This window comes from Melanerpes formicivorus, unplaced genomic scaffold (assembly GCF_026170545.1).
Source record: "Melanerpes formicivorus ecotype bairdi unplaced genomic scaffold, bMelFor1.0.p_v2 SCAF_5, whole genome shotgun sequence".
Classification (NCBI taxonomy): Eukaryota; Metazoa; Chordata; class Aves; order Piciformes; family Picidae; genus Melanerpes; species Melanerpes formicivorus.
The window spans coordinates 828609-853384 of NW_027142357.1; the positions used below are offsets into that span (position 1 = coordinate 828609).

At 48.8% G+C, this 24776-nt stretch overlaps 1 protein-coding gene across 7 annotated transcripts in view; it reads right to left on the reverse strand.

Moving 5' to 3' along the window:
* The window catches only part of KANSL1L (KAT8 regulatory NSL complex subunit 1 like), a 101825-nt gene that overhangs the window by 18157 nt on the left and 58892 nt on the right, over window positions 1-24776 (reverse strand). For all 7 annotated transcript variants that reach the window (XM_068137870.1, XM_068137872.1, XM_068137871.1 and 4 more), the window contains 5 exons: window positions 15381-15543; window positions 11275-11385; window positions 8961-9086; window positions 4095-4198; window positions 1193-1317 (listed from right to left, as the gene is read on the reverse strand). In XM_068137870.1, coding sequence (XP_067993971.1) covers window positions 1193-1317; window positions 4095-4198; window positions 8961-9086; window positions 11275-11385; window positions 15381-15543 — 629 coding nt within the window. The remainder of the gene's footprint in view (window positions 1-1192; window positions 1318-4094; window positions 4199-8960; window positions 9087-11274; window positions 11386-15380; window positions 15544-24776) is intronic.

The window sequence follows — 24776 nt, forward strand, 5'->3', positions numbered from 1 at the left end:
AAACCCAAAACCTAACCCTAGTACAAATGCCAACCCAAATCCTAACCTAATCCAAATGCAAACCCAAACCCTAACCATAATACAAACCCAAACTCTAACCCTAACCCAAACCCTAATTCTAATACAAACCCAAATCCTCAACCCAATCCTAACCTAATCCAAATGCAAACCCCAAACCCTAACCCAAACTCTAACTCAAACCCTAATTCTAATCCAAACCCAAACCCTCAACTTAATCCTAACCCTAATCTAAACCCAACCCCAAACCCTAACCCAAACTCTAACCCAAACCCTAATTCTAATTCTAATCCAAACCCAAACCCTCAACCTAATCCTAACCCTAATCCAAACCCAATCCCAAACCCTAACCCAAACCCTAATTCTAATCCAAACCCAAACCCTCAACCTAATCCTAACCCTAATCCAGACCCAACCCCAACCCCAAACCTTAACCTTTCATTTTCCCAGCAGAGTCTTTAAGCTATCCACTCTTGTCTTAATAACATTGTTAGCTTTAAAGACAATACAAAAGCAAATACAAGGTGGAGGTTTTAAACATGGAGCAAATGCATTTGGCCATGTCAGGCAATTTGCATTACAGCACAGATCAATCTGGTGATGTTCTCTTCACTAAAATAAAGAGTGATTAAAGAAGAGATGTCTCCAGAATCATGGACTGAAGGCTTAACACTGCATGGGAAAAATAAGCTGCTTCTGCTGGAGGAGAGTGGATAGACTTTAAAGATCTATGCTGAAGCCATTGCTGCTTAACTCACTGACCAGAGTTAACTATTTTGATCTCAAAGGTCTCTTCCAACCTGGTTAATTCTGTATTTTCTTGTGACCTTCAGGACACAAACCAGACAGCATTCAGTGCATGTCAGCCTTGTGCCACACTTAAGGCCACAAATGTCAGTACAGCCAAGATGCTATAAACCCATTTGTGTCTGTAGCCAGCCTGTGCCTCTGCCCCCTCTCTGCCCCCTCCCTCCCCGTGTGCATCACACTAATTCCTTGTGCAAGCAGCTGTCCTGTCACACAAACTGAAGTGCTCAGAAACAAAACCCCAAGCACATGAACAGATCCCCTTAGTGTTATAAAACTATCTAGCTCTGTTTAATGATATTCTCAGTTCACATCCTCACGTTCATTGTGGTACCTTCTCTGCATCTAAGGGAGGTGAAGAACAAACCTTGGGGTAAGGATTTCTTTGTACTGTAGTTTCTCCAGCTTCGATGGTGCCACCAGTGACATGGGAATAACAATGTTGTCTATGTCATAGGAGCTCTCACTTCTCAGCCTCCTCCTGGAGTTATGCTGTAGGAAACAATCAATACAAGACCAGATCATAGAACCACAGAACGGTCTGGGTTGGAAGGGACCTCAAAGCTCATCCAGTCCAACCCCTCCTGCAGTCAGCAGGGACATCCCCAGCTAGATCAGGTTGCCCACAGCCCTCTCCAGCCTCACCTTAAATATCTCCAGGGATGAGGCCCCAGCCACCTCCCTGGGCAACCTCTTCCAGTGTTCCACCACCCTCCTGGTGCAGAACTTGTTCCTAACTTCCAGGGATGCATCAGCTCAAATCTCAGGAATGTCACAGTAGCTAAGAATCATTAGAAGTGTAGGAGAAGGAATGTCTGTACCCCAAATACATTTTCTAGCAGCCTACTGACTCCTGGCTTGCCCCCAGTGGAATCTCAACAACCCTTAGAACTCTCTCATCTCTGAGATTTACCTCTTGCTGGCATAACTCTGACTAAAATCAGTGGGAACCTCCCTTCCTTAGTTTTGGGTTAGTTCAGAGTACTTGTCAGAACTCTGCAGCTAATGCTGCCTTCTTCAGAATGTTCAGTCTACAAAGACAACTTTCTATATTACTAACTAACCACCTAACTGTTTACTTACTAACCACCTATTTACTTACTAGCCACCTATCTACTAACCACCTGTTTACTAACTAACCACCTAACTATTCACTAATTACCCACCCAAATGGTTCTTCAGTGTGACACAATGAAGAATCCCAAAAGAATGAAACTGAATTTATGGGTGCAGATCAGCCCAGGTGAAAAAGGGTGTTCTGAAAGACATGCAAAGGACAGAAACTGAATTTCTTTGCCCTAATCCCAGAGGGATTCCTGGTGATGCTCTCTGCCAACTCCTCTGTCTCTAAACCACACTCATCCCCTCCTTTCTTCAGCACTGCTCCTGCTTCAAAAATGCTTTCAGATTTAAGGTGCCTGAAATTGAAGATTGTCCTGTCTCAACCCTAACCCCAATCCAAACCTTAATCCTAATCCAAATGCAAACCCAAACAGTAACCCTAACCCAAACTCAAACCCTAACCTACACCCAATCCCTAATCCTAAACCAAACCCAAACCCTAACCCTAATCCTAAAGCTAATCCAAACCCAAACCATAACCTTAACCCAACCCAACCCAAACCCTAACTATAACCTTAACCCAAGCTCTAACCCAAACCCTAAACTCAACCCAAACTCTAATGGTAACCCAAACCCTAACCTTAACCCAAACCTTAACCTTAACCCCAGCTCTAACACTAACCTAAACCCTAACCTAATCCAAGACCAAACCCAAACCCAAACCCAACCCAAACCCTAATCTTAATCCAAATGCAAACCCAAACCCTAAATCTGATCCTGATTCTAACCCTAACTAGTGCATGGAACCTACTTGGTCCAAAAGATGAAGTTCCTGGCTTACAGGAGAAAGCTTAGTTTTAAATCACAACCCATGGTACAAGACCTCAGTTCTTAGCTGATCTTCAATGGAAGCAGTCTACTCTCAAATGCTCTTTTAGGTATTCTTTGACAATGGTCTGCTCAAGCAAGGTGAAAAAAAGAGGAATGTGAATTCTTGGAACTGTGTGGGGGACAGAGATCTAAACTGGGATCCTGGAGAGTCCACACCAGATTGAAACATGACAGCTTACAGAGCACAAATGTGCCCCCTATGCTTAGCAAAATCTGGATGTTATTAGGAAATTTCCAATTAATTCCAAGAAAACAAAGTGTCACTCTGCAGGCACTTCACTGAACCACAGCTCTGGTGCTCCTCAGCAAATTTATACTCCAAAGAGCTTACCTGGAGCTCTGCACGAAGGCTTTAAATAGAGAAGCTAAGAGGTAACAAATTCTGTGACTATGTTTGCACTGTGAGGCCACTTCATGGAGCTGCACCAAGAGACAGGACTCTGAAGAGCACTTGATGTGAAATGGGAACTTAAATCACAGGTCAAAGGAGGTGATCCTCTCCCTCTGCTCCACTCTGCTGAGACCCCACCTGGAGCACTGTGTCCAGTTCTGGAGCCTCTATTCCAGGAAGGATCTGGAGGTGCTGGAAGGCGTCCAGAGAATGGCCACAAGGATGAGCAGAGGGCTGGAGCTCCTCTCCTATGAGGACAGACTGAGAGAGTTGGGGTTGTTCAGTCTGGAGAGGAGAAGGCTCCCAGGAGACCTACTTGTGGCCGTCCTGTATCTGAAAGGGGCTACAGGAAAGCTGGGGAGGGACTTTTGAGGGTGTTAGGGAGTGATAGGACTGGGGGGAATGGTGCAAAACTAGAAATGGGTAGATTGAGATTGGATGTTAGGAAGAAGTTCTTCCCCATGAGGGTGGTGAGAGACTGGAAGATGTTGCCCAGGGAGGTGGTGGAAGCCTCATCCCTGGAGGTTTTGAAGACCAGGCTGGATGTGGCTGTGAGCAAGCTGCTGTAGTGTGAGGTGTCCCTGCCCATGGCAGCGGGGTTGGAACTGGACGATCCTTGAGGTCCCTTCCAACCCTGACAATTCTGTGTATTTAATGAAATTTGCAAACAAAAAGAAATGAAAGGCCCACTGCCAATAACTGAAACTTACCTTTCCACTGCATGACCTGCAAAAACTCTTTTACAAGCAAGCATCTGTTTCAGGAACACCACCTACTCAGCCTGCACTAAATCACTGCAAGTAATCCACTGTCAGACTGCTCAGTGCTGTGATTTAATGCTACATCAGACATCAGATGCCTGTGGCTTTGGCTGATAAATCTCTGCTGGTGTTCCAGTGGGGACAGGGCTGTGTTTCTGGTTTACCTGTGAGGCTGTGGTGTGAGCAGGCCGAGCCGTGGCGCTGGCGCCGTGGGGTTCTGGTTCTGCATGCTGGAAGGAGAAGGCCTCAAACCTGCCGCTCCGCTCCCCTGCCAACAACAACAGCAACAACGAGGATGCACACTGCCTGCTGCTTAGCAGACTAAGGGCATCTCTCCAAACTGACATGTTTCATTAGAGAGCTATCAGCATTGTGGTCTGGACCTTGGGTTGAGCAGGTTCACCAAGGGTGGATGTGTTTAAAGACGGTTTGGATGTGGTGCTTGGGGCTCTGGTTTAGGGGTGAGCCTTGCAGAGTAGGGTTCTGGGTTGGGCTTGGCGATCCTGAGAGCCTCTTCCAACCTGAATGTTTCTGTGATTCTGTAATGGGCCATATAGATGGGACCAAAGATGTGTATCTTGGGTGAGGAGCCACTGTTGGGGCATTGCATCCTCAAGAAAGGGGAAGATATCCAGTCCCAGGCACAAACACAAGCTGGGTGCAGGGTGGGTTGAGAGCAGCTCTGAAGAAATAGACTTGGGAGTGTTGGCTGCTGAGCAGCTCCCCAGGAGCCAGCAGTGCCCTCATACAGTTCACCAGGCAGCTGAGTGCTGGGCTGCATCCAGAGGAGTGTGGGCAGCAGGGCAAGAGAGGGGATTCTGTCCCAGGACTCTGCTCTGCTAAGACCTCACCTCCAATCCTGCCTCCAGTTCTGGTGTCCCCAGTAGAATGAGGACACAGAGCTACTGGAGTGAGTCCAGAGGAAGCCACAAGGATGATCCAAGGGCTTGAGCAGCTCTGCTGTGAGGACAGGCTGAGGGAGCTGGGGGTGTTCAGCCTGGAGAAGGGAAGACTCTGGGGGGACCTTAGAGCTGCCTTCCAGTACCAGTAAGAACAATAAAGATGCACACTGGCTGCTGCTTATTGGACTGGGGACATTTTTCCATACAGTAAGAGCAAAGTAATTTCTAGAAGTCCACAGCTAACCACTCACAATTTACAGAACACTAAAAAAAGCCATCTAAACAAACACTTGCTACTCATCCTGTCCTTGCTGTTCCACAAAACTCATCCTTTTCCTTCTCCAAAGCATCCAACTTCATATGGGCAGAAGTCCTGCTTCTCTTTTCAGTAGCTGCCATTGTCTAACCACACAACAAATGCAGTCAGGCTTAGGAGAGTGCTCCCCACTGCTCCCTAGCAGGGCTGCATCTCACTGAGGTACAGGTCACTGAGCTCTCACTCATGGCTTCTTCCTTAATGAAAACAAATCTGGCAGCAAGGGTAACAAAATTAGTTTCTAGATCACCACTTGTGGCTTCTTCTAGTAGTGGTCCAAGGCTCCAGGCAAATGGTAATTCCTGTGGCATTTAGGGGAGTCAGAATTTAACCACCTGTGTTCTGCTTTCCTTCTGCATTAATTTCCAGTAAGAACAGAGAAATCAGACTTCATACACCAACTAAGAAAAAGACTCTGTGCATTCCCACATGAAAAAAGAGGTAAGACTGATCCTCAGTATTGCACAGCCTGGGTCAAGGACATGAACTCCCATCTCCCAGGCAGCTCTGCAACTCCCTGGCACAGAGCTTTTATTTTTGGCCTTGTTCATCAGGCTGACCTTCCCCATGGATAATTTCTCCTAGACAGAGCCCAAATTAGGAATAAATATGTAGTACTACACCCATAGCACTAATAAGCTACAACTGCTGCTGCTGCTGCTCACTAATACACCAGCAAGCAGCTTTCTGGCATTGGGGAACTCTGATCTTCATGATAAAAGATTGCTTGCTTCTCTTTTTCTCTTGTTCCATTAACTCAAAGAACTAAATCCTACTGGCAGAAGACTAATTGTAACTTCAAAAGCTTCATGGCAAGAGCTTTTCTGGCTTCCTAGTGAACTCCCAATTGCTGATCTCAGTGTGCACCACACTAGGCTTAGGGCAACAAGGAACACTGTCAGCATCTGCCTTTGGGGCACCAGTGAGTGCTTAGGGCTGCAGGTGGCCTGGAAAAAAGGATCACTGGTAGTGAGAGGGGACAGGGCACAGCAGCCCCCGCCCCAGAGACAGGCACAGGGCAGAAGAGCAGGCTGTATGGCAAAGGGGAGGGCTGTAATGCACACAGGAAACAAGGGACAGAAAAAAACCTCATGTAAAACACCCTGCCTGGCCATGGCGGGAGGGGGTGGAACTGGATGATCCTTGAGGTCCCTTCCAAGCCTGATGATTCTATGATTCTATAATTGAGACAGTTTCCAGTGTATCCAAATATACCTTTAGCTCCCTCCAGCAACTTTCTCATGAATAGGAAGGGGTTTGGGGGGGGTGTGTGGTTTGTGTGGGGGGGGTTGGTGTTGTTTTGTGTTGTTTTTTATCTCTGTTTATCAGACCACAGTTTTTGATTCCCTCACCTCTGCAGTGATTGCCATCCCTCCACCTCCACTGCAAGATTACAGTAATCAGAAAAGTTCTGTGAACTTCTGTGTAGAAATAAAGATAGTTCAACAGTAGGTATGAATATAAAAATGTGTTCCCTTCTAGTGGGTTTTTTTCTTTGGGTAGTTTTCCCTGGAAGTGTCTCTTCCCACAATGTTAACTGATCATTTATGACTTTCAATTCTTTCTCAAGGGAAGGTTTAAGCTAATACACTTTTGTCTTCTTGCTCAGTGATTCATTGTCTTCAAATGCCTTTGAGGAATTTTGCCATAAACGAATCTGTGATAGAGTCTGTTGGGTTTTTACATTCTAATGATCTGCAGAAGTTAGGATCCTATAGATCTTGACAATCATAGAATCAGTAAGGTTGGAAAAGACCTCAAAGATCATCAAGTCCAACCTGTCACCCAACATCTCATGACTACTAAACCATGGCACCAAGTGCCATGTCCAATCCCCTCTTGAACACCTCCCTGGGCAGCACATTCCAATGGCTAACAACTCTCTCTGGGAAGAACTTTCTCCTCACCTCAAGCCTAAACTTCCCCTGGCACAGCTTGAGACTGTGTCCTCTTGTTCTGGTGCTGGTTGCCTGGAAGAAGAGACCAACCCCTTCCTGACTACAACCTCCATTCAGGGAGTTGTAGACACCAATAAGGTCTCCCCTGAGCCTCCTCTTCTCCAGGCTAAGCAACCCCAGCTCCCTCAGCCTCTCTTCACAGGGCTGTGCTCAAGGCCTCTCTCCAGCCTCATTGCACTTCTCTGGACACATTCAAGTGTCTCAATGTCCTTCTTAAATTGAGGGGACCAGAACTGGACACAGGACTCAAGGTGTGGCCTAACCAGTGCAGAGTACAGGGGCACAATGACTTCCCTGCTCCTGCTGGCCACACTAGTCCTGATGCAGGCCAGGATGCCATTGGCCTTCTTGGCCACCTGGGCACACTGCTGGCTCATGTTTAGTTGGCTGTCAATCAGCATCCCCAGCTCCCTTTCTGCCTGGCTGCTCTCCAGCCACTCTGACCCCAGCCTGTAGCTCTGCATGGGGTTGTTGTGACCAAAGTGCAGCACCTGGCACTTGGACTTGTTGAATGGCATCATGTTGGACTCTGCCCATCTGTCCAGCCTGGCAAGGTATCACAGTATCATAGAATCATAGAATCAATAAGGTTGGAAAAGACCTCAAAGATGGTACACTGCATTTTTTTGTGTGTCCCTAAATGATCACATAATTCTACAGAACTTTCAGGGCCCTTTCTATTAATTTCACAAGTGCTGAAGTAGAGATTCAATGGCTTAAAATACAAAGATAACAAGGGTGAAAACACTAATAATAAGCACTGCCTGCCCACAAGTCCTCTCAGCTGCCTGGAAGGAAACCAGACCCACAACTGACAGCGAATAACAAATGAACCAGAGCTGACCAGAGCTGCCAGGAATAGTAAATGTTTGGTCAGGCACATGATTTGACAGATGACTTTGCAATTCAGTCTGTGTGGCACTGACTACCATACAAAAAAACATTCCTTCATATCAAAAATAATGGCACCCACTACTAGAAAAACACAGTTGGACTGCTAAGCAGTTTCCTTGGGGAGCAGGCCAAAAACAAAGTACAGAAGCTTGTCTCCCTTTGTGATGCATAGTCAAAAAGAAAGAGAAGGGTTTACTATGCCTTAAAATAGCAAATTATTTTCATGGGGCCCTAAGCACATTTCTTCACTCCTGTGAAGTTTCACAACAGCATCCTTTTTGGAGACAGCTTCAAATTAAGTCTCAAAGCCCAGGGGTAACAACTTGCTCTGTGCGGTCCATGTTCTAACAGAAGCAGTGCTGTCCCAGGCTGTGCCAACCCAGCCCCAAAGAAACCTGACCCAGGTGGGCAGAGAGGCTTGGACCCCCTCCCAGGGACAGGGGTCCCCAGGTCAAAGTCTATTCCACTGCCCCTTCCCATCCACAAACCCTATTTAAGGGGAGATATTTCCTGTGCTCTCTCTCTTGCTCCTGCCCTCGCCTGCCCCAGAGGCTGCTCCTGCTGCTCCCTGCTGTTGCTTTAACCACGTGGTGAGAACTGCTCCATGCTGCAGCCAAACTCCTAAGGGCTGCATCTAAAGAGAATCCACATTTGCATCCAGAGAATCCTATGCCAGCTGGGCCTGGGTTTCTGTGTAGTTTTATTTAGCCTTTTCCCTTACACCTTTGTAACCTTCCTTTTACTCCAATGCTTTTTGTATTTTGCTAAACTTACCTTTTTACTTCCCAATCGATTCCAGACTCTTTCCTTCAGGATTTTGCCTCTCTTTTCTCCTGCCTAATTTACTGTCCCCTAATGGGGAAAAAGGGAGAGGGGAGGCAACCTCAGTCTGTTCCACTTGGGCTTTTGGACTCTGGGAAAGCTTAAACCACAGCACAAGCAATGCCAGTTTTCTCTTACCTACTGCTGTCTCACTCAGATGTCTTTTCTTTCTTCCTTCTGACAGCTGGTCAGATGTTCCAGGTCTGGAAGTAGATAAACAGCCACTGCTCCACTGTTTGGCAGAAACGTGGTGTTGGTTGTAGTCTATGACAGAAAAAGCATGCATCAAGTTGAGAAATTCTTTTCCATTGCTGCACTTTACAGGAGATCTCAACTGCTGAGCTATGTATGATGGGAACCCCCCAGGCTTATGACAGGAGCCCAAACATAAACAGGACTGCAGTCAGGAACCTGCATCTGCAGAAAAACAGAATCACAGAATTGTCAGGGTTGGAAGGACCTCAAGGATCAGCCAGTTCAAACCTCCCTGCCATGGCCAGGGACACCTCACACTACAGCAGCTTGCTCACAGCCACATCCAGCCTGGCTGCAAAAACCTCCAGAGATGAGGCTTCCACCACCTCCATGGGCAAACTCTTCCAGTGTCTCATCACCCTCATGGGGAAGAACTTCTTCCTAACATCCAATCTCAATCTACCCATTTCTACCTTGGATCCATTCCCCTCAGTCCTATCTCTCCCTGACACCCTCAAAAGTTTCTCCCCAGCTTTCTTGTAGCCCCCTTCAGATACTGGAAGGCCACAAGAGGGTCTCCTCAGAGCCTTCTCTTCTCCAGACTGAACAACCCCAACTCTCTCAGTCTGTCTCTGTAGCAGAGCAGCTCCAGCCCTCTGCTCATCCTCGTGGCCTTTCTCTGGACACCTTCCAGCACCTCCAGATCCTTCCTGGAATAGAGGCTCCAGAATTGGACACAGTGCTCCAGGTGGGGTCTCAGCAGAGTGGAGCAGAGGGGGAGAATCCCCTCCCTGGCCCTGCTGGCCACACTTCCCTTGCTGCAGCCCAGGCTCTGCTTGGCTTTTTGGCTGCAAGTGCTCACTGCTGGCTCCTGTTGAGCTTCTCATCCACCCAAGGCCTTTTCTCCAGGGCTGCTCTCAAGCCAGTCCCTGCCCAGCCTATAGTGGTGCTTTGGATTGCCCCAACGCAGCTGCAGGACCTTGCACTTGGTCTTGTTGAATCTCATGAGGTTGGCTTGGGCTCAGCTCTGCAGCCTGTCCAGGTCCCTCTGGATGGATCCCTTCCCTCCAGCCTGCCAGCCACACCACACAGCTTGGTGCTGAGGGTGCACTCAATGCCACTGTCCATGTCACCAACAAAGATGTTACACAAGCCTGGTCCCAGTACTGATCCCTGAGGGACTCCACTTGTCACTGGCCTCCACTTGGACACAGACCCACTGACAGCCATTCTTTGGGTGTGGCCATCAAGCCAGTTCTTTATCCACCCAGCAGTCTGTCCATCAAACCCATCCTGCACCAGCTTGGAGACCAGGATGTGGTGCAGGACAGTGTCAAAGGCTTTGCTCAGGTCCAGGTCAATGATGTCAGCTGCTCTCCCCTTCTCTATTGATGTTGTGACCTTGTCACAGAAGGCCTCCAGGTTTGTCAGGCAGGATTTGCCCTTGGTGCAGCTGTGCTGATTGTACCAAATCACCTCTTTGTTATTCTTCTGCCTCAGGAATGCCTCCAGGAGGATCTGCTCCATGAGCTTAATGGGCACAGAGGTGAGACTGCCTGGCCTATAGCTCCCTGGGTCATCCTTCTTTCCCTTGTTGGACATGGGGTTACACTTCCCCTTTTCCAGTCAGTGGGGACCAGGACTTTTGGGATATAATAGAGAGTGGTTTAGCACCCTGATCCCCACTTCCCTCAGCACCTGTGGGTGTATCCCATTGGGTCCCATGGACTTGAACACTTTCAGGCTCTCTAGATGGTCATAAACCTGATTTTCACTCACAATGGGCAGTTCCTTCTTCCAGCCCCTGCCATTATCTTCTGTGACTCCAGGAGTGTGTCTGGAGCCCTTACCAGCCATTGACAACCTCAGCTTTCTCCATGTCACTTGTCAGCAGTTCTCCCCATTCCTTTCTGAGGGGGCCCACACCTTCCTTAGTCTTCCTTTTGCCATTAATGTCGCTGTAGAAAGTTTTGCTGTTCCCCTTGATCTCCCTGGCTGGATTTAATTCTAACTCAGAACTCAAGGTGCAGCCCCCCCCACCTGTATTAATGCTCTCCTATGGCTCTGATGGGATCAATTCAGTGCAGCAAAGGAGAACCTAACACTGTGGTCTGGGAAGAGATTCCTCTTCCACTTGAAGCCTTAGCCACTCACCTTCTCTTGTGGTAAAGCTGTAAATGGAACATTTTCAGGGCAGAAAGCAATGCCAAAAGAATGATCAAGTCTTGCAAATACTCAAATGTTTTGCTTTACATACCATTGTCAGGAGATACTTTTAATTCCACTCCCAAAGATGAGGTATCAACAGGTTCTCCTTTGATGTCATCCTTCCTTAATAATGTTTCAAAGTATACATGAAGAGGAATATCTAATTAAAACAAAAAAGAAATGGAAAGGGGTCTGAAAGGTGGCAGCCTAGGAGCCAAAGAATTATACATCAACTCTCAAGGTCTAGGAATCCATTTACCCAACACCATGTAATACAGTCTGTGAACAGCACTGCTGCCTGGAGGTGTTCAGCTCAAGAATAGAATAGAATAGAATAAACCAGGTTGGAAGAGACCTCCAAGATCATCACGTCCAACCTATCATCCAACACCACCCAATCAACTAACCCATGTAACCAAGCACCCTGTCAAGTCTCCTCCTGAACACCTCCAGTGACGGCAATTCCACCACCTCCCCGGGCAGCCCATTCCAATGGGCAATCACTCTCTCTGTGTAAAACTTCCTCCTGACCTCCAGCCTGAACTTCCCCTGGTGCAGCCTGAGACTGTGTCCTCTTGTTCTGGTGCTGGCTGCCTGGGAGAAGAGACCAACCTCTGCCTGTCTACAACACCCCTTCAGGTAGTTGTAGAGAGTGATAAGGTCACCCCTGAGTCTCCTCTTCTCCAGGCTAAGCAACCCCAGCTCACTCAGCCTCTCCTCACAGGGCTGTGTTCCAAGCCCCTCACCAACTTCGTTGCCCTTCTCTGGACTCATTCCAGCAAGTCAACTTCCTTCCTAAACTGAGGGGCCCAGAACTGGACACAGGACTCAAGGTGGCCTAACCAGTGCAGAGTACAGGGGCAGAATGACCTCCCTGCTCCTGCTGGCCACACTGTTCCTGATGCAGGCCAGGATGCCATTGGCCCTCCTGGCCACCTGGGCACACTGCAGGCTCATGTTCAGCCTACCATCAACCAGCACCCCCAGGTCCCTCTCTGCCTGGCTGCTCTCAGCCACTCTGACCCCAGCCTGTAGCACTGCCTGGGGTTGCTGTGGCCAATGTGCAGAACCCGGCACTTGGATGTGTTCAATCTCCTGCCCTTGGACTCTGCCCATCTGTCCAGCCTGTCGAGGTCCCTCTGCAGAGCCTCTCTACCCTCCAGAAGATCAACTCCTGCCCCCAGCTTGGTGTCATCAGCAAATTTACTGATGATAGACTCAATGCCCTCATCCAGATCATCAATAAAGATGTTAAAGAGCATGGGACCCAGCACTGATCCCTGGGGGACTCCACTAGTGACTGGCTGCCAGCTGGCTGTGGCACTATTCACCACCACTCTCTGGGCTCAGCCTCCAGCCAGTTCCTAACCCAGCTCAGAGTGCTGCTGTCCAAGCCATAGGCTGACAGCTTGGCCAGGAGTTTGCTGTGGGGGAAGAAGAACAGCAGTGCCCAGCAACTGCTGCCAGGACCAGGTGCATGGCAGCAGCGTCTTCACACCATCGAGCTGCATACAATGTAGAAAACCATGTCCAGAAACTGGTGAGACTACAGGAAAACTTCATCATAATCTCCCCAACAAGGCCAGACAGACATTTTAAAAGAAGTTACTTTTGTATGAGTGAAAAAGAAAAGCTGAGGCAAGGTAATTCACAGCACCACATTACATTAGAGGTTGGAAGGGACCTCCACAGATCATCCAGTCCAAACCCCCTGACAGAGCAGCATCACCCAGGGGAGTCTGCACAGGAATGCATCCAGGTGGAGTTGGAAAGGCTCCAGAGAAGGAGACTCCACAACCTCTCTGGGTAGCCTGCTCCAGGCCTCTGTCACCCTCACTGGAAAGAAGTTTCTCCTCATGGTGAACTGAAACCTTCTCTCTTCAAGTTTGTATGCAGTGGAGGTGTTCAAGAGGAGACTGGACGTGGCACTTGGTGCCATGGTCTAGTCATGAGGTCTGTGGTGACAGGTTGGGACTCAGATGATCCTTGAGATCTCTTCCAACCTTAGTGATACTGTGATACACTGGTCCTTGGCTTATTGCTGTGCAGCACCCAAAAGAGCTTGGCCCCCTCCACTTGATCCCCAGCCCTCAGCTATTGATAGACATTGATTAGATCCCCTCTCAGCCTTCTCTTCTCCAGACTAAACAGCCCCAGGGCTCTCAGTCTCTCTTCAGAGGGGAGATGCTCAAGTCCCCTAAGCATCCTCTTGGCTCTCCTTTGGATTCTCTCCAGCAGATAGTTCTTGTACAAGTATTACCCTCCACTACCTGCAAGGCCTTGCAGTCTCTTATCAGTTATCTAAGCACTACCCAGATCATCTCCAGCAATTGCCTGGAGGTAAGGACTGGAGGTAGCTCTCTCTCTATTAAGGGGAAGTGAGAGTTAAGCCATGATAAAAACAAATCCATTTTTAGCCATGAAGCTGCAGTGCCATACGTCCTGCCAAGGCAGGATGCTTCAGTAGCTCCAAGCTCTCCAGCACTAAGAGCTTCTAAGGGCTGCCAGACAACTCAGACCAAGGTAGGACTCAAGCCTAGGGAATGCTCCTGAATACATCCCTGTGCAGGCACACACACCTTTAACACATTAACAGCACTTCTCTTGGTGTTCAAAGTCAAAGAGCAAGGCTCTCTTACTCTGGAATAAACTAAGCCTGTAGCTGCCATTACTTTGCACAAACAAGCTCTGGAGGGCAAAAAGTGAGGGTGAGGCTGGTGTCTTCCCCTCTTGACTACCTTCTGCACAAAACCCAGCACGGTGGAGAGCACAGAGTGCACTTTTCCTGCACTCTGAAAGGGCTTAGGTTCAGCCTTTTGACTACAAGTAATTAACGCTTTGGGAAGTGGTTACTGCTGGGAGCCTGGAGGTAATTTCAAGGTACATTCCTTTTTCTCTCTCTGGCAAAGGCTACAGCAGGGCCATGTAATTAATTTCCTGAGGGAGATCCAACCCTGAATTAGTCTGCAAGAGATCTCAAGTGGTAAGGAATTTCCTCACTGTTGTGAGGCAGGAAGGCTTAATCAAAACGGGGTCCATCTGAAAAGCTTCTCCGGAAACAAAATCACAAGAAAGAAGAGAAATTAAGTAGAAAGGAGAATGCCAAGGTCCAAAATGAGCTTGACAATTGCTACATGAAGAATGAGGACCAAAGGAAAGGCCAAAGCATGGGAATGAAAACACTTTTGTTTATGAACAACCTTAGCCTTGTGTGCCTTTAGAACAGACAGCAGAGAAACTTTCAGCTTCTTTCGCCAGCTAAAGAGAAAAAAATAGTTCAGTCTGAGATGTGCTCTTGGGTCTTATGCACAAGGGCAGGAGTGTTTCTCCCACTTTACCCACAGGTTATCTTGGGATGCATTCAGAGGAGTGTGACCAGCAGATGGAGGGAGTTTCTCCTCCCCCTCAGAAGGACACTCCACAACCTCTCTGGCCAGCCTGCTCCAGTGCTCTGTCACCCTCACAGTGAAGAAGTTCCTCCTCGTGTTGAGGTGGAACCTCCTGTGCTGTAGTTTACATACACTGCCCCTTGGTCCTAACCCAGGGCACAAGTGGCCGAGCAGAGGCTGTCCCTGTCCCTTCCTTCCTGACCCCCAGCCCTCAGCTATTGATAGACATTGATCAGATCCCCTCTCAGTCTTCTCCTCTCCACACTAAACAGCCCCAGGGCTCTCAGCCTCTCCTCACCAGGCTGGGCTCCAGCCCCTTCAGCATCCTTGCAGCCCTCCCTTGGACTCTCTCCAGCAGATCCCTGTCCCTCCTGAACTGGGGAGCCCAGAACTGGATGCAATATTCCAGGTGTGGCCTCAGCAGGGCAGAGTAGAGGGGGAGGAGAACCTCCCTGGATCTGCTGGACACACTGCGCTGAATACACCCCAGGATCCCATTGGCCTTCTTGGCCACCAGGGCACATTGCTGTCCCATGCAGAACTTGCTGTCCACCAGCACTCCCAGGTTCTTCTGTACAGGGCTGCATTTTCAAATACTAGGATGAAGTTAAGATTTTCCTCTAGTCTAAATCTATGGATTTTGCCAGTGAAAGGTTTTCCGTGAGAGAACTAAGTTATAAAACTCATTCAAAAGCAAAGCTAGTCCCTAAACACTGCAGCTGTCACAAACACAATCTCCCTCTGCCACAGCCAAGGCATCACTCACCTGAAGGGAATGATAAGACTGGATGAAAGGCAGAGTCCAGCTCTTGCACATAATCCAGCAGCTTGTGTTCTGCACTGTACTGATTGCTGCTCCAAGTGGCGGCTGGTACAACCCAGCGTGACCCAGCTTTGTGTGGAAAGGAGTCATCTCTAGATGGAGAAGTCTGTCAGGAGACACAGAAGCAAAGGTTAATGACTCAAAGGATCACAAGATCGATCACAGGATGTTAGGGGTTGGAAGGGACCTCTGGGGATCATCAAGTCCAACCCCCTGCCAGAGCAGGACCAGAGAATCCAGCACAGGTCACACAGGAACACATCCAGACAGGGATGGAAAGGCTCCAGAGGAGGAGACTCCACAACCTCTCTGGGCAGCCTGCTCCAGTGCTCTGTGAGCCTCACAGTGAAGAAGTTCTTCCTCATGTTGAGGTGGAACCTCCTGTGCTGTAGTTTCCATCCACTGCCCCTTGTCCTATCCCAGGGTGCAACTGAGCAGAGCCTGTCCCTGTCCCTTCCTTCCTGATCCTGAGCCCTCAGCTATTGATAGACATTGATCAGATCCCCTCTCAGTCTTCTCCTCTGCAGACTAAACAGCCCTAGGGCTCTCAGTCTCTCCTCATCAGGTAGTGCTGCAGTCCCTTCTGTGTCCTTGCAGCCCTCCCTTGGACTCTCTCCAGCAGATCCCTGTCCATCCTGAGCTGGGAAGCCCCATACTGCACACAGTACTGCAAGTGTGGTCTTAGCTGGGCAGACAGGTTTTTTTCTGCAGGAAAACATTAACAGTCTTCACTCCACTCTGATCTCCAGACACATATGAATGCACAACTACTTTCACCTTAATTTGGAAAGAATTCTTGTCTAGCCCAGGCCTCCTTCAAACCAATGTTCTCTAACGTTCCTGTGACACTCATACAGCACTGTTCGTCTGCTGAACTTCCACCAGCCACACAGTGTTGGCAGAACTGGGACCTGTGTTTGGAAACACTTGAGGGACAAATGCTAAAGCCAGTTTAGAGGTTTTCATTAGAGATGCCATGAAACTGAAGTTTTACTGAGCTAGAAGGTTGAGAGAGGTTCTTCTCCCCCTCTACTCTGCCCTAGTGAGGCCACATCTGGAGTACTGTGACCACTCCTGCGGCCCTCAGTTCAAGAAGGACCTCAGGAAACTGCTTGAAAAGAGTCCAGCACAGAGCCACAAAGATCATTAGGGGAGTGGAACATCTCTCCCAGGAGGAGAGCCTGAGGGAGCTGAGGGCTCTGCAGCTTGGAGAGAAGGAGCCTGAGAAGTGACCTCATCCTCTGGGCACTCACCCTCGCTGTTGCTAAAGCTGTGCAGGGTGAGTGCCCAGTGACTGGAGCCAGGCTCTGCTGGGGGATGCCCAATGCCAGCACCAGGGGCAGTGGTGGAAGCTGAGGCAGAGGAAGTTCCATGGAAACAGGAGGAAGAATTTTTTCCCTGTGAGGGTGACAGAGGCCTGGAGCAGGCTGCCCAGGGGGGTTGTGGAGTCTCCCTCTCTGGAGCTATTCAAACCCCACCTGGATGTGTTCCTGTGTGACCTGCTGTAGGTGATGCTGCTCTGGCAGGGGGTTGGACTGGATGAGCTTTTGAGCTCCCTTCCAGCCCCTAACATTCTCTGGTTCAGGTAGTTGCTCTGACTTTGGCTTGCTTTTCAAAATGCACATCAGCATATTTCCTCTTGATATTTGGTGTTTAGAAATGAACCAGCTTACTGAAACTGCAACTGCACCCCTTCTTTTTCCTCTTGTTTTTCTTTTTTCACACAAATGAATCTACATTACAGCAAATGATAAATCTCTCACTCTTGAAAAAGAAATCTCCAAACACTCATCAGTAAAACTACCTAAAAAATAGTGAAATAAGAGCAAAGCATACTGACATTCAGACCTTTCATCCTGACTTGTGTTTTCCTATGTACTGCATCCAACCTTGGAGCCCTCAACACAGGAAGGACATGGACCTGATGGAGAGGGTCCAGAGGAGGCCATGAAAATGATCAGGGGATTGGAGCAGCTCTGCTCCAAGGACAGGCTGAGGGAGCTGGGGGTGTTCAGCCTGCAGAAGAGAAGGCTCCAGGGAGACCTAAGAGCAACCTGCCAGGACCTGAAGGGGGCGACAAGAAGGCTGCAGAGAGACTGTTTGCAAAGGCCTGCAGGGACAGGACCAGGGGCAATGGCTTCAAAGTAGAGCAGAGCAGATTGAGATTGGATATCAGGAAGAATTTCTTTACTATGAGGGTGGTGGAACACTGGAAGAGGTTGCCCAGGGAGGCGGTTGAGGCCCCATCCCTGGAGATATTCAAGGTGAGGCTGGAGAGGGCTCTGGCCAACCTGATCTAGTTTGGGATGTCCCTGCTGACTGCAGAGGGGTTGGACTGGATGAGCTTTGGAGATCCCTTCCAGCCCAGACCATTCTATCATTCTATACCTTAGTCTCATTAGATCATAGCTTAAAGCTAAACCTGCTTAAACCCATGCAAACCTGGTTAAACAACCTCAGCAGCCTCAATCTATTCTGAAGCAGCATTCAAATCAATTTGCCTCCATCGGTAAAGGCAGACTTCTCCTCATCTTGCCTGCGGTGGATGTTACAAACCCTTCTGCCTGGATTTGTGCATTGTTTCCCTGACTGCTCTGGCCTCAACACCTAAATAATCAAATCTTTCATTAAGTCAGTTCCTAACTCAAAAGCAAACAAGGCCTTATATAGAAGCAAGGGTATTTTTTTGTTTTTTCAATGCCTGTGAAAGAGCTAAAAAGAATCTGGCAGTGTCTGTGCTCCTAGCTACTGGATCTGGTTTAAATTACTGATGGGGTAGTTTTCCACTGGAAAATGCTGAATGAGTGAAATCAGGATGTTTGTCAGGGAGGTTAATTCAATCAGCTCTGGATGACAAACTTTGGGGAGCCCTTCACTCTGGAACGGATGCAAGCTGTTCAGTCTCAGAGGGTGCTTCAACCTCACTGAAACAAACTGAGAGGGGATCTGAACGATGGTTATCAATATCTGAGGGCTGGGGGTTAGCAGGAGAGGGACAAGGACAGCCTCTGCTCACTTGTTACCTGGGATAGGGCAAGGGGCAATGGATGGAAATTACAGCACAGGAGGTTCCACCTCAACATGAGGAGGAAATTCTTCACTGTGAGGCTCACAGAGCACTGGAGCAGGCTGCCCAGAGAGGTTGTGGAGTCTCCTTCTCTGGAGCCTTTCCATCCCTTTCTGGATGTGTTCCTGTGTTGGATTCTATGGTCCTGCTCTGGCAGTGGGGTTAGACTGGCAGATCTCCAGAGGTGCCTTCCAACACCTAACATCCTCTGATCCTGTGATCATGTGAGTTCACCCAAACCCAAGTTAAAGTGACCCCACAGAGACACCCATTTGAGCACAGCAATGACCAACTGGTTTCATGCAAAGCATGGCACAGAGCTTTGAGAAGAAAGGCCTCCACAGAAAGCCTGACCATGGTGCTGACCCTTTCAGAAAGGAAGAGATTACTAAACTCTTATCACTTCCTCCCCTGCTATACGATACCTCGGACCCCCTCTTGACACAGTATCCTCATTAGTGAAATACAAAGCCTTGTCCTTCCTGAGCTCCAGCAGATATGAGGAATAACTACATTAAATTGATTCTGTTCAGGAAAGGAGAAAGCAGTGTACTGAAGAGGAAATCAGAAGCATGCAAACTTAACATCCCCAAGGAGACCTTGTGGCTTTCCAGTATCTGAAGGGGGCCTACAAGGAAGCTGGGGAGGGACTTTTTAGGGTGCAGGGTAGTGATAGGACTGGGGGGGATGGAACAAAACTAGAAATGGGTAGATTGAGATTGGATGTTAAGAAGAAGTTGTTCCCCATGAGGGTGGCGAGACACTGGCAGAGGTTGCCCAGGGAGGTGGTGGAAGCCTCATCCCTGGAGGTTTTGAAGGCCAGGTTGGATGTAGCTGTGAGCAAGCTGCTTTAGTGTGAGGTGTCCCTGGCCCATAGCAGGGGAGCTGGAATTGGATGATCCTTAAGGTCCCTTCCAACCCTGACAACTCTATGATTTCGTGATCTTTACCTGAGACTCAGCCTGGAGAAGAGAAGGTTCCAGCTGCTCTTCAGTGCCTGAAGGGGACCTACGGGAAGGCTGGGGAAAGACTCTTTAGAGGGCCTGTGGTGACAGGATGAGGGGCAATGGTTTGAAACTGGAGCAGGGGAGATTTAGGTTGGACATAAGCAAAAAGTTCTTTAGAGAGAGAGTGGTAAAATGCTGAAACAGGCTGCCCAGGGCTGTGGTTGAGGCCCTGTCTCTGGAGACATTCAAGATCAGACTTGATGTGACCCTGGACAGCCAGCCCTAACTGGAGGTGTCTGTGCTGACTGCAGGGTGACTGGATAAGATGACCTTTGAGGGCCCCTTCCAACCCAATGCAATCTGTGAATCTGTGAGCTAAAGCTGTAGCTGTGTTTTAAACTTCCTAATGAACAGTGTCACCAACAGAATCTGATTTTCTGGACTACAATGAACTTTAATCTTGGATTGATTTTTTTTTCCCCAGTAGGACTGCCTGTCCTGAGTCTCACAGAAAACACAGTGAGCAATCAATTTTGATATTCAAAGCAATTCTTGAACTTGCTTGTGACAAACTGATGCTTCAGACAAAACACCACTGGCTCAGGCCTCTAAGGCCCAGAAGGCTGAACGCTGCTATCCAAGAATCTTTCTGCAGAGATAAAAGTCTGAGCCCATAAAGAAGGCTGCAATTAGAAAAGAAAAATGTTCTGTGCTCCCAGTTAGAAATGCTGCAAGGAATCTTTTGTTTTGTGGCACTAAACTCCTAGCAGTTCTGGAAACACACCTAAGACTAACAGCACAGAGAGAGGGCCACAGCTCAATTACAACAATGCCTATGAACCCAGTAAGTTAACTACAACAGCTCAAACACACTCTGCTGCACAGCTGTCACACCAGCTCCTGACTACTCTTAGAGGCCAAAAGGCAAGGAAAAAAGCCTCTCTTTTCCCTATAGTATCATAGTATCATAATATCATTCAGGGTTGGAAGGGACCACAAGGATCATCCACTTCCAACCCCCCTGCAGGGACACCCCACACTAGATCAGGCTGGCCACAGCCTCATCCAGCCTGGTCTTAAACACCTCCAGGGATGGGGCCTCAACCACCTCCCTGGACAACCCATTCCAGGGCTTCACCACTCTCATGGTGAAGAACCTCCTCCTCACATCTAGCCTGAATCTCCCCACCTCCAGCTTCATTCCATTCCCCCTAGTCCTATCACTACCTGAAACCCTGAGAAGTCCTTCCCCAGCCCTCCTGTAGGCCCCCTTCAGATACTGGAAGGCCACAATTAGGTCACATCGGAGCCTTCTCTTCTGCAGACTGAACAGCCCCAACTCCTTCAGTCTGTCCTCACAGGAGAGCAGCTCCAGCCCTCTGATCATCCTCATGGCCCTTCTCTGGACACCTTCCAGCACCTCCACATCCCTCTTGTAATAGGGGCTCCAGAACTGGACACAGTACAAGCACTCAGAACCTTTCAGTAGTATCAAAGATGAGTTGTCCCACTCAATATTAACAATTATTCTTCAGCAAGTGAGTAGCCAGCTATAAATTGTAGAGATTGAATGATGGGATTAAAGAGAAGCACCCTGTGGGAGGCTGATGAAAGAGCATTGCTAACTTTGAATCCTTCAGAAGTGTTCTGTGCAGCTCAAATCATCAGAGCACCACATTACCTCCTTGCTCCTGTCCTTCAGCACAGCTGAAGTGGCCAAGGAACTGGTGGTACTGGAGACAGTGCAGAGGAGGGCAAGGAAGCTGTGAAGAGCCTGGAGAATAAATCTAATGAGGAGAGTCTTAGGGAGTTGAGGCTGCTGAGTTTGGAAAAGAGGAGGGGAAACCTCATGGCTATCTACAACTACCTGAAAGGAGGTTAAAGAGAGGCTGCTGCCGGTCTCACAGGTCATTAGCCATAGAACAAGAGGGAAGAGCCTCAAACTGCAGCAGGGCAGGTTCAGACTGGAGAGTAGGAAGAATTTTCCCCCATCAAGAGTGGTCAGGCCTTGAAATGTGCTGCCCAGGGAGGTGCTGGAGTCCTCTCAAGCCTGGATGCGATTCAAGGAGGTTCGGATGTGGTGCTTGGGGCTGTGGTTTAGGGGTGATCCTTGTAGAGTAGGGTTCTGGGGTGGACTTGGTGACCCTGAGGGTCTTTTCCAGCCTGAATGCTTCTGTGATTTTCCTCTTGTGCACACAGTGATCTGCTCTGAGCACAGCTGTGTCCCTCTGGCAGAACACAGAGGTAAATGAAATGTCTCACTTCACAAGCTGAACATCAGGGGCTCCCTAAGCACCACTTCAGTGCAGATTGCTTTTGGGAAGCACATAATTATGGATAATCAAAGGCTAATCTGAAAGCCCCCACAGAACTTCTCTCTCATCAACAAGTAGTGGGGGAGAAGGTGGGCAGAGCAGCTAAGCTATCCCTGCAGGGGAGGTGTGTAACAGATGGTGCTGATGATAGGTACTACCTGACAGGCTCTCTCTTCCAGGTGAAGCTTCCATAGATGTCCAATGGACAGACCTTTCCCATCCACTTGTCTGCAATCTGTAGGCAGGTCACATACAGCAAGCAACTCTGGATGCAAACAAATGTGTCTGCCTCTGGCCCCTCTGAAGCTGTCTCTAAGGATAAAGTGGCAGAGCCCGTTTTTGTCAGGGGCAGAAGCGAGACTCCCAGAGAACACTAATGCAACTCACTCAGCATCCAGCTGCTCTCAGATTCAGTGTTTTGGGCAGTCTCATAGAAGTGTGGCAGGGCAGGTTCAGACTGGACAGTAGGAGGAATTTTCCCCCAGCAAGAGTGGTCAGGCCTTGGAATGTGCTGCCCAAGGAGGTGGTGGAGTTTCCAAGCCTGGATGTGTTTGAAGGTGGTTTGGATGTGGTGCTTAGGGCTATGGTTTAGGGGTGGGCCTTGCAGAGTAGGGTTCTGGGTGGGACTTGGTGATCCTGAGGGTCTTTTCCAACCTGAATGTTTCTGTGATTTCTACCATTCTCTGAGCCCACCCACCTCCCATGGAGTTGAGTTTCTTTAGCCTGGCATCAGCCAGCAGGAGATGGACTTTCACCTGCTGCCTGGGAAGTGTGGGCTCTCCTCCACATCCAGAAATAGAGACCTTTTGTTCAACTGGCAAAGCAACTGCATCACTCAGGTTAGTGTTTAATCTTTGACCAGTCAAAGCAAAAAAAGAAGGGAAGCCATGTTAATCCACAGGGATATCTTTGTAAGACTGCCAGGCAGAAGTGAAGAGTAGATGTGCTGAGCAAAACACTACAGAAATGCCATCACAGAATCACAGAATCATAGAATAGTTTGGGTTGGAAGGGACCTCCAAAGGTCATCTAGTCCTACCCCCAGCAGTGAGCTGGGACATCTCCTATTACATCAGGTTGCCCAGAGCCCTGTCAAGCCTGACAGGCTGAAGGTGCAACACTGTGAAAAGCACACCTCAGGTTTTTCTCTCTGGGGAGAAACAGGATTTTCAGGCTGACTGGCTCACTATAAACCTCAGAAAGGATGGATTTAGCCAATACATCATGGTATCACAAAGCTGAAGGTCTTCTCCCTTCCTTCCTCCCCAGCAGACAACAGATCTGAAGGAAGCAGGTGTCAGTGTAGATCCCTTTCCCTTTTGATGCCTTGCAGACTTTTGCACTGCCACAAAGGAAGGGTCAGGAAGCTCAGGGCAAGGCAAGCCAGCATAAGCTCACATTTCACTGAATCACAGAAACATGCAGGATGCAAAAGACCCTCAGATCACCAAGTCCAACCCAGAACCCTACTCAACCCTAAACCACAGCCCCGAGCACCACATCCAAACCACCTTCAAAGACATCCAGCCTTGGGGACTCCACTACCTCCCTGGGCAGCACATTCCAAGGCCTGACCACGCTTGATGGGAAAAAAAATCTTCCTGTTGTCCAGAATGGTTTGGGCTGGAAGGAACTTCAAAAATCATCTGGTTCCAACCCCCCTGCCATGGGCAGGGACACCTTCCTCCAGCCCAGGTTGCTCAAGGCCTCATCTAGCCTGGCCTTGAACACTTCCAGGGACAGGGGATCCACAACCTCCCTGTTGAGAACAGCTGAATGTGTACAGGTATTTTTTCTGTTGGTTTTTAACTAATAGAAGGCTGAGCTTTTTAACTCCCAGTGTTCAAACAGGAACTTTAAAAGCTTTCCCCTACGCTTTGGTAAACCACAGCCAAGGGATTCTTCTTGCCAGCCAGGAGGACTGGCACATGCACAGATGCACTGCACCCTTTTCATTGCAGCAGGATGCATCCTCCTCTTGAAACCAGTCTGCAACAGGCTTGGCAACACAACCACATTCCCTGTACTCAGGGCTCTTTAGAAGTCAGCAATCCCAGGACACTATGCAGAAGCAGGTGGCAGAAGCAATTCACTGGGGATACCAAGGAAGGGGGTGACAGCCAGGAGGCTCCTTTACAGAATCACAGAATCATTATTAAGGCTGGAAAAGACCCCTGACACCATCAAGTCCAGCCTATGACCTAACAGCACCACATCAGCTAAACCAGGCCACCAAGTGCCACATCTAAGCTTTTCTTAAAAGCCTTGAAGTGCAGCTGAGGAGAAATGATTGCTTTACTGCAGGAGAGGCAAAATTTCTAGGTGGCTATTGAATAAAAACCTTGATAGTTCAGAGGATCACAGGATGTTAGGGGTTGGAAGGGACCACTGGAGAGCTTCAAGTCTGATGCCCCATGCCAGAGCAGGACCAGTTTCTGCTCTAGATAGCATTGTTTGTTTAAATGTACTGACTGGGGGAGCTAAAAAAGGCAGTAAATGACAACAGCCACAAAGAATTCACCTGTATCCCCTGAAGTACAAATGAACCACACCAGGGGATACCATGGCAGAGGAAATGGGGTTGTATTCTAGGAAGCAGGCGATAAAATATTAGTCCCCAGACAAACATATCACCTGGCAGAAACCAGAGTAGAACTGCCCCCCTCTGTGCAACACTCTGATTGAGCACCTACCTTGTCTGCACAGCCCCCCCATCTCCCTGCCCCTTAGCCTCCTCTCCTGTGAGCTACACACCAAGTGCAGGAGCAGATATTTGGCAATAAGATAAAGGCACTGCATGCTGGATAGGACACAAATGATGGAAGCCTGTATATATACACACACACTCTGCCTTAAGAAGTGAAAACTAACAGGACTTAGTGAAAGACCCAGAAGCACAGAATCATTCAGGCTGGAAAAGAGCCTCAGGATCACCAAGTCCAACCCAGAACCCTACTCTGCAAGGATCACCCCTAAACCACAGCCCCAAGCACCACCTCCAAAACACCTT